Source organism: Microtus ochrogaster, unplaced genomic scaffold (genome assembly GCF_000317375.1).
Source record: "Microtus ochrogaster isolate Prairie Vole_2 unplaced genomic scaffold, MicOch1.0 UNK90, whole genome shotgun sequence".
Taxonomy (NCBI): domain Eukaryota; kingdom Metazoa; phylum Chordata; class Mammalia; order Rodentia; family Cricetidae; genus Microtus; species Microtus ochrogaster.
This window is the reverse complement of record NW_004949188.1, coordinates 1,343,536-1,356,577: the sequence shown is the minus strand read 5'-3', so window position 1 is coordinate 1,356,577 and position 13,042 is coordinate 1,343,536. Positions and strand designations below refer to the sequence as shown.

Genomic DNA, 13,042 nt, shown 5'->3' with positions numbered 1-13,042 from the left:
ACATAATAAGTAAATAAGTAAATATTTAAAAAAAATATTTAAAATTTAAAAACAAGACAAAGGGCAGGCATTTGGCGACAGAGTGGAAGCAGGCTCCAGAAAGAGTCTGAGGCAAGAGAGACTGGCAGTGTAATACAGGCTTAAGATGGCAGAAAACAAAGTGATTTCTGGTATAAATTTATAATCTCAACTACTTGGAAAACGAAGAAAACCATGAGTTCAAATTGGTGGGACCATGTGTCAAAACAAATCCCGGTAGTGAGTCCCAGTTCTCATCATTAAACAGCACCCTTGTACAAAGTCTGGACAGTACACTTCTATTATTTAAGAATCCTGCTAGGGGCCCGTGTGCTAACTCATACCTTTAACCCCAGCACTGGGAAGACAGGGGCAACTGGATTTTTATGACTTCCAGGCCATAAAGGACTACAAAGTGAGACCATTTGAAAAAAAAAACAAAAACCAAAAATCTTGCAATCAAGCCTGTAATCCTAGCACAAAGGTGGAGAGGCAGGAGATCGATAGTTCATGGTCACAACTACACAGTTATTGAGAGACCAGCATGAGCTACACAAGACAGCATCTCACCGAGAGAGGCTTTGCATGCTGGGGATGTAGTTCCGTTGGCAGAGTGCTTACCTGGCTTGGGGCTCCATCTGATCCCCATGACTGAATAAACCAGGTGTGGTACAGCGCGCCTGTAATCCTAGCACTCAGTAAAGAAAGACTCAAGTATCAGAAATTCACCATCAGAGCTAGGTGTGGTGGTAGCAATCCCAGCACTTGGGAGGCAGATCAGGCCAGTCAGGGCTACATAAGGTCAGGGCCACCTAGGATAGGACTTTTATCCCCAGACCCACATGTGGAAAAATATGACTGCTGTAAACTGCATGTACACACAACATACACACACACACACAAACCAAACAAAGGTAATTTAAAAATTTTAAACAAAATAAAACAAAACAAAAAAAAATAGCAAGGTGGTGGTGATGCATGCTTTTAGTCCCAGCACTGGAGAAGCAGAATCGGGAGGATCTCTGTGAGTTCGAGGTCAGCCTGGTCTACAGAAGTGAGTTCCAGGACAGACACCAAAGCTGCATAGAGAAACCCTGTCTTGAAAAACAAACAAACAAATAAAATAAATATAAAATAAACATGGCCCGAGAGTTGGCTCCCTGGTAGAGAGCACCTATTGATCTTGCAGGACCTGAGCACATTTCCCAGCACCCAGTGGCTCACAACTTAATTCCCTTTCCAGGGCGTCTGGTATCTTCTTCTAACCTTAGAGCACCAGGCACACATGTGTAGGCTAAACACTCATGCACATAAAATGAGTATATGTTTTTTAAATTCTAAGAAATTCAAGGTCATCTTCTACAAAGCTAGTTTTGGACTATGTATTTCAGCACATGACAGGCTCAGAAGACGACTCTCCAGATGGCTGGGTGGGTACAAGCACTTCCAACACAAGCCTGGGGACCTACTGGTGCTTTCTCAAACCAGAGAAATAAAATAAAAATTAGAAAAATAGCATTGTATAACTCCTGTAAAATTACTATTCTTTTAGAAACGAGGGAATTAGAGTTCAAAGAGGCTACCCCAACCAGGTTGTCCCCAGTTAGCCTCATTCCAGGTATAAGTTGCAGGCTCGAGGCAGGCCTGACTAGAACCTACTGGAAGCTATTGCTTAGCATGCATGAAGTCCTGGGTTCCATTTCCAGTACCATCCTGCAATGACAACAACAACAACAGCCAGTCAACCTACCGGGCGTCTGCCTGGTTGGGCTGGACAAGATGTGCCACACCGTTGAGGTGCACGTTTCGGTCCATGAGCTCTACAGCCCGGGCAGAGGCATCATTGGCAATGACAGACCGGAGGCCAGGAACCTCTAGGGCAAACCGGATGGAGCGCAGACCGGAGGCTGCCAGGCCTTCCAGCACTCGTAGACCTTCCTGTTAGAAGTGAGCAAAGATGTGCCTTGCTTCTTTTTTAGTTTTCACTTACTACTCAGTCAGTTCTTTCCTTCCACCATGGATTCTGGAGATCAAACTCAGATCTTAAGGCTTTCTTGGCATGTACTTTCCCTGGCTGACACTCAGGTCTTCATCTTTCTTCTGGGCTCCCGTAGATCTCCCACAACCACCCTCTATAGGTCCGTGGCTCTTTCCTGTCACCCAGAACCCTGAGCTGCCCCTGCTTACTCTGGCCCTACCTCACAGATCTCACCGACGGCAGCTGTCCGAGGTTGCTCTCCTGAGGCCAGGGTTTCCCTCTCTTCCTGTTCAGCCTTTTCCTCCTCTTGCTCGGACAAGTTCCCAGACACTTTCTGCAAGTCCTTCTCTCCTGGCACCTTGACTGCAGTCACCCAGGCAAAAACCAGACACTACCATCAACGCTCCTCTTAAGAAATTCACCGTAACCTTCAAATCATCAAAATCCTGATGACATGGCAGAAAAGTCTTTCCCCAAGCCCCGAAAGAAAGGCAGAAGGAATAGAGAACCCAGAACATTCAGGAGCCCAAAGAGAGAGCGGAAAGAGTGGGAAGTGAGCTTTATGTAACACGCCCCCCACCCCCCTGGCCCGAACCTCCACTTACTCTGGATTCCCTTGGCCCCAAGATGAATTCGAGCAAACTCAGTGATCACAGCACATCTGGAAGAGTGGATGGCGGGGAGGGTCAGTTTGCAAACCCCTGCATGCCAGGGTGTTAGCTGTGGCCCAGGTCTGAAATCCTCCCTTCAACCTTCTTGAAAGGTGGTTGTCCCTCCCTAATGCAAAATGTCCTCCCTGTTGCACCAAACTCTAGATAAAGAGGAGTCCCACCTCAAGGGCTAAGATGTTAACTGTTGTAGCTTTAGATCGTTAAACCCAGAAAACCTGATAGTGACCTTTTCAAGGTTGGCCTCAGCCCTCAATTCAAAGCATATAAACTGATGATAAATTCGACTTGCAGAAAAGTAACAAGTCTGTGTGAATACAACTACAGGAACCAGCTCTGGGAAGTCGAGTCCACCACCGAGTTGTAAAGGAAAATGGGGAGTCACACGCCTTGAACACCAGAGAACACTAAAAGGCATATATAACTTGTCCCTTGCAATAAAACCCCTGGTGCATGCCTTCATCTTTCAAGATGCTGGCCTTGGATTAAAACTCTTTCCTACCAACTCTTCCCTCCCGAATATTGGCCTTCGAGTAGCTCGGGTCCCACAGTGATACTCCACAATATTTTCTACCTCACTGACCCAATCCCCTTGGCCAAGCTGACCCCTGACTCTTGCTCACGTCAGATCCCGGTTGAACTCCTGCACTGGGTTGTAGAAAACCTCGTTGGCGTTGGGGAAGACGATCTTGGCGGCGCCCTCGGTGATAGTCGCCTCCGGGGCCGCGGGTGGGCGCTCTTGGCAGGGCTGTGTGCCGTTCTCCATCGCTGGCGGAGAGGGTGCCTTCTGTTCCATGAACTGAGCTATACAGAGGATGCGGGCCGGATGGAGAGGGCGGCTTAACCACAGGATCGCCCTGGCGTGGGACATCCACAGGCGCCTCAACCCTCCTGCCGTTTCCAAGGGAAGGGAAAGGGCACAGGGAGGTCAGACTGCTGCATTCCGGGGCGGGGGTGGCCTACACATCTATAAAGTAGGACCTAAAACCCAGTGGCCTCGATAAGGCCTGAGTTTCCAAAGGCACTGGACCCAGAAGAGCCTGAAGCCAGAGACGCAGACCCATCCCCACCCACCCATCCACCCAAACACACACACCCGGGCCGCTTCACCTCTCTGCTCACAAGACCAAACAAGTCGCGGTGCACGCTTCCCTCATTAGAACCTGGGAGCGGCCATGTTGGCAAAGAGGGCGGGCCGATCACATGACAATAATTGGCCAATTAGCTACACTACTTACGGTGGGCGACCAGGACCAATATTCTTCCAGGAAAGGAATGCGCGGAATAGACTACATGGGTGATTTTTAATAATGTAATTCTTCTACAAGGGAATTTCATTGCCGTTTAGTTTCGGACAAAAAAACTGAGGAAGTCGGTACTTTAAGTTGTCTCCTGTGTACAACTTGCAGGTTAACTCGGGCTCTGGAATAGGATTCGCTGGCTTTGTTTTTTTTTTTTCTTTTTTTTTAATTAATTTATTTATTAAGGATTTCTGCCTCCTCCCTGCCACCGCCTCCCATTTCCCTCCCCCTCCCCCGGATTCGCTGGCTTTGAATCTCAATTTCGCCACACACTCTTAGGCAAGTTACTTTATTAAAATGTAAGGCTCTCCTTTCCCTTACCTGTAAATAAGAATCTTAGCTTCCAAAAAAAGGGCAAAGATTAAATAATCGAATGTCTGGGAAGTGTGCGGAGGAGCCACGTAGACAATAAGTCCTCTGAGTGTGAAGGCAGGAAAGTGTGGCCATCCGTGGTGTGAGTTGTCTTAGCTCGCCTTGCAAGTTCTCTCTCAATGGAATGTAGAAGGTACTCTCAGTCCAGGTTGTTCTGGAACTCACTATGTAGCTCAGGGCGGCACTGAACCTCGTTGGGAGTTTCCTGCCTCAGTCTCTCAGGTGCTGAAATTATAGACATTAATTACCAGGTCTGGCAGTCCTTGTTTTGTTTTAGTTTTATTTTTACGTCTGTGTATGTGCGCTTGTGTGCAAGTCCCCAAAGAGCAGAGGTGATGGCCCCTCTAGTTAACAGCAACAGTGTGAGCCACCTGACATGGGTGCTGGGAGCTTAACTCTATACGGCAAGAGCCGTACACACTCTCACTCGCCGAGTATTCTCTCCAGTCCAGTGCTTTCTCCATCTGAAAAGTTGCCAGATTGCTTTAACGTTATAAAACATAATTATCCAAGTTAGTGCAAAATGCTAACAGAACTTGGCATCGCATAAGGACCCTAAATCTAAGGTTTATTGACCTCTTGAGCCTCTGTTTAAAAGTTGTGGCATTCAATCACTTCCCACTGTGTGATCTTGAGCGAGTTTTCTCCGTTCCATGAAACCTCATTTCCATAAAGAGCTTAAAACTGTGTCTGGAACTGTTTTCATGTTACAGCAAACAGCAAACCGTCCCATAATCGCCCAACTAACTAGGAGTCCACAGAAGAGAGCTCCTGGAAGAAGCCGGCGAGAACTAAAGCGCTCGGAGTGCAGCTAAGCTTGCCTAAGGGGCGGGGCCGAGGCCGTTTCCTCCCTGCCGGCTGCGCCGTGCGCTTCCTCGGCGCTCGGCTGGGGCGGCCTGGCCCACAATGAATGGCCGCCGCGGCTACCACTGCTGCTGAGGCGGAGGCCGCGGAGGCCGCAGAGGCGGAGGCCGAGGCCGAGGCGCAGGGGGGCGCGCCCCGGGCCCAGGCCCGGCCCCAGCTGCCGCTGCGGAGCCCGCCGGGAGGCCCCGGAGCGCGGCCACAGCGCAGGTGAGATGGCCCGCCCCAGGCCCAATTCCGGCCTCCTCCCGCCGGGGCGGCCCGAGGACATCCGAGGTTCCGGCCGACGGCCGAGAGGGGAGGCCCCGAGGCGCCCGGCTGGGAGCGAGAACCCGAATCCGCGATGCTGACAGCGGCGGGAGGGAGAGGTTGAGGTGGCCGGGCCTCAGCTGACGGCCTACGGCGTCCAGCCTCGAGCCAGGCCCGCGGGGCTTAAGGGCGGCCGGAGGGAGGCGCCGGTCGCGGGCTCCTGGAAGTCGCCGGGCCGGAGGGGGTAATCGTGAGGAGGCGGCGGGCGAGGCCGGAGGGGGAGGGGAGGCCTCAGGCTGGCCAGGGCGGTGGGGGGGAGGGGGGGAAAGGCTGGGCGGCCGGAGGGAAAAGGCCTGGAGGGGACCGGGAGAGCCGGAGCCTACAGGTAGGGAGCACAGGGGAGGGGGTGGGCGGGTCAGGTTACAGGCCTGGAGGGGCCGCAAGGAAAAGCCCGGGAAGTCGGACTTGGTGGGTGTGGGCGGAGCCTGCTCGAGTGGGGGCGGACTGGAGCTCCCAGGGATGTTAGCAGGGGGTCACGCGAGGTCAGGGCTCCGAGATGTGGGGGTAAGCGACATCCGGGGGCGCCAGGTAAGGCTGGGGACTACGACTGAGTGTCGGGAGTTTGGAGGAGGCGCAGGACCGGTGGGCTGGGCCGGTGGAAAGTGGGGGCAGGTGAGGGAAAACTAGTGTGACCTAAGGGATCTGCGCCCCCCTCCCCAAGTGTTTGCTCTGTGTCAGAACCAGGGGGTTTCCTCTTTCCCACGCCTCTTCTCTGGAGCCTCGGCCAACTGCTCGCAGGGACCGGCCAGCGGGTGGGTGGGAGTTTGCGTGGGCTGCTCCGGATACCTAGCTCCAACATCGTGTTTTCCGTCGGGATGGCCACTCTTCACCCCCACCCCCACCCCCACCCCACCCACCCTGTAAGGAGGCAGCCAGCCCAGCAGTCTTTACCTGGGTCCTGTATTCGTTCTCCACCTCTGGCGCCGGAACCTGGGGGCTCAAGTCTAGGAGACGAGACCTCACAATCCTGTCTATGCTCCCTAGCTTTCCAGGCCCAACCTGCTGCTTGGGCCTTAATTCTATGTCCCCTCGGAGGTAAAATACTGGAATGATGAGTGCCCGAAGCTCTGTTGTATCTTGGAGACGAAACAGGCACTTACACATGCTGACTTTTGCCTTGGGGGCTCCAGATCTCTGGAGCCATCCTCCCTCCGTGGTGCTCCTTCTAGGCCAGGTAGTTGCTAAGCAGGCCAGCGAATAAGCTCATTGATTGCTCACCACCGCTGGGTCTTAGGCTTTCTCTTCTCAGAGAAAGAAGCTGAGGTTCGGGGCGGGGCTTGTTCCTGGTCATATGACTAGACTGTGGCCTATGCCTAGTAAATGGAGTTGGCCCTCCTAGGGCACCGGCAGAGAAATTCCTGCTGTTCTGATTCCCTGTTGATGGGCTCTTCTTGGACCTGGCCTTTTCTGGGCTCCCTGGAGTGGCTTAATCAATCCCCTTGCAGATGGATCAGGTTTCCCTGGAGTTGAAGGGGCCTGAGGCCTGCTCCTCTTTCTCTTCCATTCAGCCTCTGAGAGCCAGGGGCACAGCTATTGGAGGTGGTTATAAAGTGGGGCTTAGGGATTCAGGAGTGGGATTTTGTTTTGCTTGCCTAGACTTTGTTCTCTTCTCTTTGGTTTCTTAGCAGTCTGCTCCAGCTCTGGACTAATTGCAAGGTGAACAGTGTATTTATGGGCAGGTGTGTGTGTGTGTGTGTGTGTGTGTGTGTGTTAGGCTTTTAGTATTTTTGTATTTCAGTATTTTTGGTTGGGGAAACAGTCTCAGTGTTACTGTAGCTCAGGCTGACCTTGAACTTACTGTGTGATCAGGCTAGCCTTGAACTATGGCCCTTATGCCTCAACATCCTAATGCTGAGATTTATATAGGCACGAGCCACCACACACAGGATGTCCTGGTGACTGATTGGACACCAGAGGCGAAACCACAAACTTCTGTGTGACTGCTACCAGCTAGTCCTGGGTTTAAGGATGACTTTTCTCCCTGTCCCCTTATCTCCTTGGAGTTTCCAGACCAGCACCACCAACAGCTGCCCCTGCCCTAGTCTCTTGGTTCTGTTGGGGCTGGGGGCTGGACCAGGAGCGGATGGGGCTGGCATTGTTCTCTCCATTCTGCTGCTGCTGCAGCTCTCCTTAAAGCCCTGTCTCCAATAGAACCCCTCCTGCCCCACCAGCTGTCACTGTTAGTTGGACTAGTATCCCTCAGAACCTTTATAATTGTGTTCCGACCACCGGTTCTTGCTGCAGTTTTGCACTTTGACTGTTGAAGGACAAAGAACTATTTCCTGCCTGGTTGGACCAAGAGAATGTGCATGGGCATAGACTGGCTGTTCCCAGGCCTCAGCTGGGTGGGGTATTGAGGACAGATGGTGTCAACTAGTCACAGCTGGAATGCAGAACTGGTAGGAGTTTGTTGGCCCTGCAGTATGGAGGCAGAAATGATGAGATGGCACCTCCACCTGAAGCTAGAAGAGAAGATGCACTGGTCATACCTGGTTCTCAGTGAGAACCCAAGACAAGCACGAGGAAACAGGTTGAAGTGAACAGCTGGATTTCAGTGCTCTTTGCCCATTCCCTTGCTGGAATTTGAAGGAGCTGCTCTGAGTAACACATTCAGTAGAAGTTGGCTCTGGCGAATCCTATTCAGATTGTGATGACCATACTTAGACCAAAGAAATGGTCCCCCAAAGTACGGAGAAAACTAGCTGCTCTGTTCAAGAAGGCGAGGAGATGGTCAGTAGTGTGGAGGCAAAGATATTTCCATTGGGTAGTCAAAGAAGAACCATGATCTGAATTAGAAGGAAGTTTGGAATGGATGAGGGCAACACATTCAAAGCTTTTATTGAGTGTGTGCCAGGCTCCTGCTGAGTTACCAAAATGTTTTGTCTTTGTGAGGGTAGAGTGAGGGATGACCCCTGGTGTGGGGCAGAGATCCTGGCCACAGGAAAGAACCCGGTCAGAGGATCTCATGGGTCTCCCTAGCACCCCCAGGCAAAGTTCATATCTCTTGATTTACATCCAGAGTGCCCCCCACCACCTTGGTTTTTCAAAACAGGGCTTCTCTGTGTAGCTCTGGCTGTCCTGGAATTCACTTTGTAGACCAGACTGGCCTTGAACTCATAGAGATCCCTCTGCTTCCCAAATGTTGGGATTAAAGGCATGAGCTATAACAGCCCAGCCATTCAGAGTGTCTTAAAATCTGTCCTCCACCACCTACCTCAGGTTCATGAACTGGGTTTTCTGGAAAGCAGTCTGTACTTGGGCTGTACAGGGCCCATTTAGAAGGCTGGCGAGTGAGCTCTGGCCCAGGGGTTCATTGCCAGAGCCAGCGAAACAGCACCTGCCTGGCTCAGCTGCATACCTGAGCAGACCTTCAGGCAGTGTGTCCCCTTCTTGTGAATTCTTTTCCATTCTATCCTCAGACTTCTACCCCTGGTTTACACTGAGCTCTTCTCTGTGTTTGAGTTCATTCAAGCCCATGACTAGCCCGCCCTGTGTGTTTTCAACACCATCTGGTACATGATAAAACTGAAGCAGTCCTTTCTTCAATATAATTCTCTTTTTGAAACCTTTAGTAGTGGCCTGTTTGCTAATGGTGTCTTCTCTGTCTGTGGATGGGTGGGGTTGGGAGAGAGAATCCGACAGATCAGAAGTAACATGTCACAGTCTGCCCCAAGGATGCTCGTCATCCTGTCTGCTCTCCTCTGTGCTGCCTCAGCAGAGGTGCAAAAGTTAGAACCTGTGGGACTTCTGGGCCTGGTGCTTTCTAAGAGAACAGAACAGAGGAAGAGGAGTGGACATTATGATAGAAGAGTCAGGTGCCACTGCTAGGCCCCCTTCTCAGCCCCGAGACCCTGAGGTTTTAGGCCTCGGTTTGCCTAGCTGAAAAATAAGGACACAGTCGTCCTGACCTGTTTAGGTTGTCATAGGTGGGAGTAAAGGCACTCACTTCCGGTTTCTAGGAGGCCAGGATTGCTTATTGACTCAAGACACAGTTGTGTAGGATGGCTCCCCCCCACCAAGAATTGAGTTGGTGGCCAGACATGATAATACACACCTCTAATCTCAGTACTAGGTGGCAGAGGCAGGTGAATCCAGGCCAGCCAGGGCTACATAGTGAGACCCTGTCAACAACAAAAGAATGACCTGGTGTCCGGTTTGCGGTGTGTGTGTGTGGGGTATAGGAGTTTTCTGTTGTCTGTGTGATGAACTAAGCTGTGAAAGTGCTGAGGAACCAACCCTTATGGACTCCTGCCTGATGGGTAATCCCTGCAACAGCAGAGGTTCCAGGGGATAGTGAAAGACATAAGACGACAATTTACAGACAATAAGATGCAAAAGAGACAGTACCAATAATAGCTGGTAGTGTTGATTCAGCTAAGAACTGAGCTTGTTCTATCGTTAGCCCCCCCCCCTTCCCTCTCAAACATCTGCTTGTTTGAGTATCTTTTTTGTTTGTTTGTTTGTTTGTTTGTTTTGTTTTTTGTTTTTCGAGACAGGGTTTCTCTGTGGTTTTGGAGCCTGTCCTGGAACTAGCTCTTGTAGACCAGGCTGGTCTCGAACTCACAGAGATCCGCCTGCCTCTGCCTCCCAAGTGCTAGGATTAAAGGCGTGAGCCACCACTGCCTGGCTTGAGACAGTATCTTTTGGGAGTTGGTTCTTTCCACCTTGTGGGTTCTAGAGGTCAAACTCAGATTGCCAGGCTTAGCAGCAGGTGTCTTTACCCACTGAGCCATGTCACCAGCCCTTGTGTTAATCCATTTTATACACTGATATCAGGCCAGTAGTACTCTGCATCACCAGCGGCAAGCATTGTCAAAGATTTAAGCCTAATGGAATACAGAAATACCTGTTTGCAGGTTCAATATCTCTATAGTTGACTATAAATTGAAAACTATTCAGACACAGTGTTGTGTTTACATTGAACATTTACACACTTCATTTGCTTTCTTTGTGTGATTTTAAGGATGGAATCCAGAGCCTGTGCTAGCTGGGCAAGCATTCTACCATTGAACTGCACCCCCTTCCCTGAACAGACTTGTTTCTTCTCAGTATCCCCTTAAACAGTAGCATTTGAGACAGGATCTAGCTATCGGTCCAGTCTCCCAAATTCTGTGATTAGCAGGGCATATAACTAGATTCTTTGATTTTATGTATTTACTTTTTTGCTTGTTTTATTTGTTCGTTTGTCTGTGATGGTTTTTTTTTTTTTAAAGATATGTTTATTTATACAGTATTCTGCCTGTAGGCCAGAAGAGGGCACCAGATCTCATTATAGGTGGTTGTGAGCCACCACATGGTTGCTAGGAATTGAACTCAGGACTTCTGGAAGAGCAGTCAGTGCAGCCCCTGTCTCTGAGTTGTTTTTTGTTATTGTTGTTTGTTTGTTTGTTTTGAGAGGAGGTTTCTCTAGCTTTGGAACCCTGTCCTGGAACTAGCTCTTGTAAACCAGGCTGGCCTGGAACTCACAGAGATCTGTCTCCCTCTGGCCCCCCTTCCCCCCCAGTGCTGGGATTAAAGGCCTGCCGCCTGACTGTATTTACTTTTTTATTCAATGTTAATCTGTTTATTTGGCAGGGCGTGAAGATCAGAAGATAACTTGAGGAAGTCAGTTCTCTCCTTCTACCATGTGGGTTCTAGGGATCAAATTCAGGTCACTATTCTGGAGGCAAGCTTTAACTAGTGAGCAATCTTGTTGGCCCTGCAGCTTACTGATTTTGAACATCACTCATGTTGCATTTTTATTAGATTTGGTACTAGAAGCCATCTAGAGATAATGTAAGGTCTAGAAGAAGTACTAGAGGTGTAGTTCGGTGGAAGAGCACTAGCCTGGTATGCAAAGGTCCTTAGGTTCTATCCCCAACGCCAAAACAAAAACGGGAAAAAATCTACCAGAGGATGTGTTTCTATTCTATGTACTACTATGACAATCAGAAAAGGGGCTGGAGCTTCCAGACTTTAAGAGATGTGAATTCTCCAGGCATGATTTTGTTTTCTTGTTCAGTTTGTTTTGTTATGTCTTGCTATATAGCCTTGAACTCCTACCTTAGCCTCCCAGGTAGCTAGGACTAAAGTCTCAGTTTTCTGACTTGATAGATGGGGATAGCCAGTCATCATACCTGATCTGTAAGTGCTGTCAGCCAGGGTCTAGAGCCAGGCCAGACTACCTACATGTACCATGTCTCAATACAACAAGAAGTTGTCTTGTTTATCGTGTCCCTTTTTTTTTGCTACTATGGTCCTACATGGTCTCCAGTGCATCTCAGCAAGACCCATCTACAGTGGAACCATCCTCCCTCAACTCCACCACTGTTATTAGTTATACCTGTCACCTCAGGGTTGGACTTTGCACTTGAACTTTGCTTCCTCTGTTCTGTCTTTGGGGTCTGAAGTCACTCAGAGTGGATGGTGACTTGGAAGGGTAGGCTTGAGATCAGACTTGGTGGCATTACCCAGGCCAGGACTCCATGAGGACAGGCAGAACAGCTGCTGGGCTCTGGAAGGATCTGGAGCTGCCTCAGGCAGAAGCTAGAGTGCAGGGCCCACTAAGAGCAAGGAGGAAGGGTAATAGACAGAGATGCCCATTCCTGGAGATGCTGGTGAAGGAAGAAGAGGGAGGGACATGGGCAGGAGGAAAACCAGATCAAATTGACCTTTGGAGACCCTGTGGTAAGGGCCCCCAGGTAATCAGCAGACTCCTTTTCTGGATGGTAAAGCTTGGCCCACTCAGTCTCCTGAGTAACTGGAACTACTTGCAAATATGACCATACCTGATCCAGTCCTAGGGTCAAGGGACACAGTGGTGAGCTGCTTGGATAAACTTGCTGCCCCATAAGGTCCTTCATGAAGCAAAGACAATTTGCTAGATCTTTAGATTTGTTGTGTCGGTAAGACAGATAAAACCACTTGCTGTACAAGCCTGGTAGCCTGAGTTCAATCCCTGGCTCACATAAAGGTGGAAGGAGAACTGACTCTATAAAGTAGTCTTTGATCACCATGCATGTGCTGTGGGGTGTGTGTGTAAAAGATGACTCAGCAATTAAGAGTTGTGGCTCTTGCAGAGAATTGAGTTTGGACTCAAGTATCCCCTTTGGTGGTTCATAACCTCCATAACTCCATTTCCCTCTTCAGACCTCTAAGGGCACCAAGCACACAGGCAGTGCACAGATATACTTGCAGGCAAAACACAATGAATAAGTGTAATTTTAAATTTAAAAAGCCCAGAGTGATGCTACATGCCTTTAATCCCAGCATTTGGGTGGGAATAAGAGGCAGGTAGATTTCTTTAAGTCCAGTCTGGTCTACATACTTAGAGGCCAGCCAGAGCAACGTAGTGAGACCTTGCCTTAGCCTATCTTCTTGAGTGCTGGAACTATGTGGGTGTTCTATTCTGAGTCTTTTTCTTAAAAAACCATTTAGATAAACCAAGTAAACTTAATCCGGCACATAGGAAGTAGAGGCAGGTGGATCTTTGTGTGAGTTCAAGACTAGACTGTGGCTGTGTAATGAGATCTGTCTCAAAAAAAAAAAAAAAAAAA

General features: G+C 49.7%; 2 protein-coding genes across 10 annotated transcripts in view; one reads left to right on the top strand and one right to left on the bottom strand.

Moving 5' to 3' along the window:
• The window catches only part of Trmt1 (tRNA methyltransferase 1), a 14,853-nt gene extending 7,649 nt beyond the window's left edge, over positions 1-7,204 (bottom strand). The window contains exons 1-7 of one of the 9 annotated variants that reach the window (XM_026777902.1): positions 6,399-7,204; positions 4,287-4,562; positions 3,903-4,086; positions 3,288-3,468; positions 2,602-2,657; positions 2,217-2,359; positions 1,769-1,956 (exon numbers count right to left, since the gene is read on the bottom strand). In XM_026777902.1, the coding sequence (XP_026633703.1) occupies positions 1,769-1,956; positions 2,217-2,359; positions 2,602-2,657; positions 3,288-3,468; positions 3,903-4,002 (668 nt within the window). In that variant the 5' untranslated portion in view covers positions 4,003-4,086; positions 4,287-4,562; positions 6,399-7,204. The other 8 variants (XM_026777903.1, XM_026777904.1, XM_026777907.1 and 5 more) reach the window with 8 other exon arrangements.
• Nacc1 (nucleus accumbens associated 1) overlaps positions 5,109-13,042 on the top strand; it is a 16,873-nt gene continuing 8,939 nt past the window's right edge. Inside the window, exon 1 of the mRNA XM_005370944.2 lies at positions 5,109-5,408. The gene's annotated coding sequence lies outside the window, so the exon portion shown is untranslated. The remainder of the gene's footprint in view (positions 5,409-13,042) is intronic.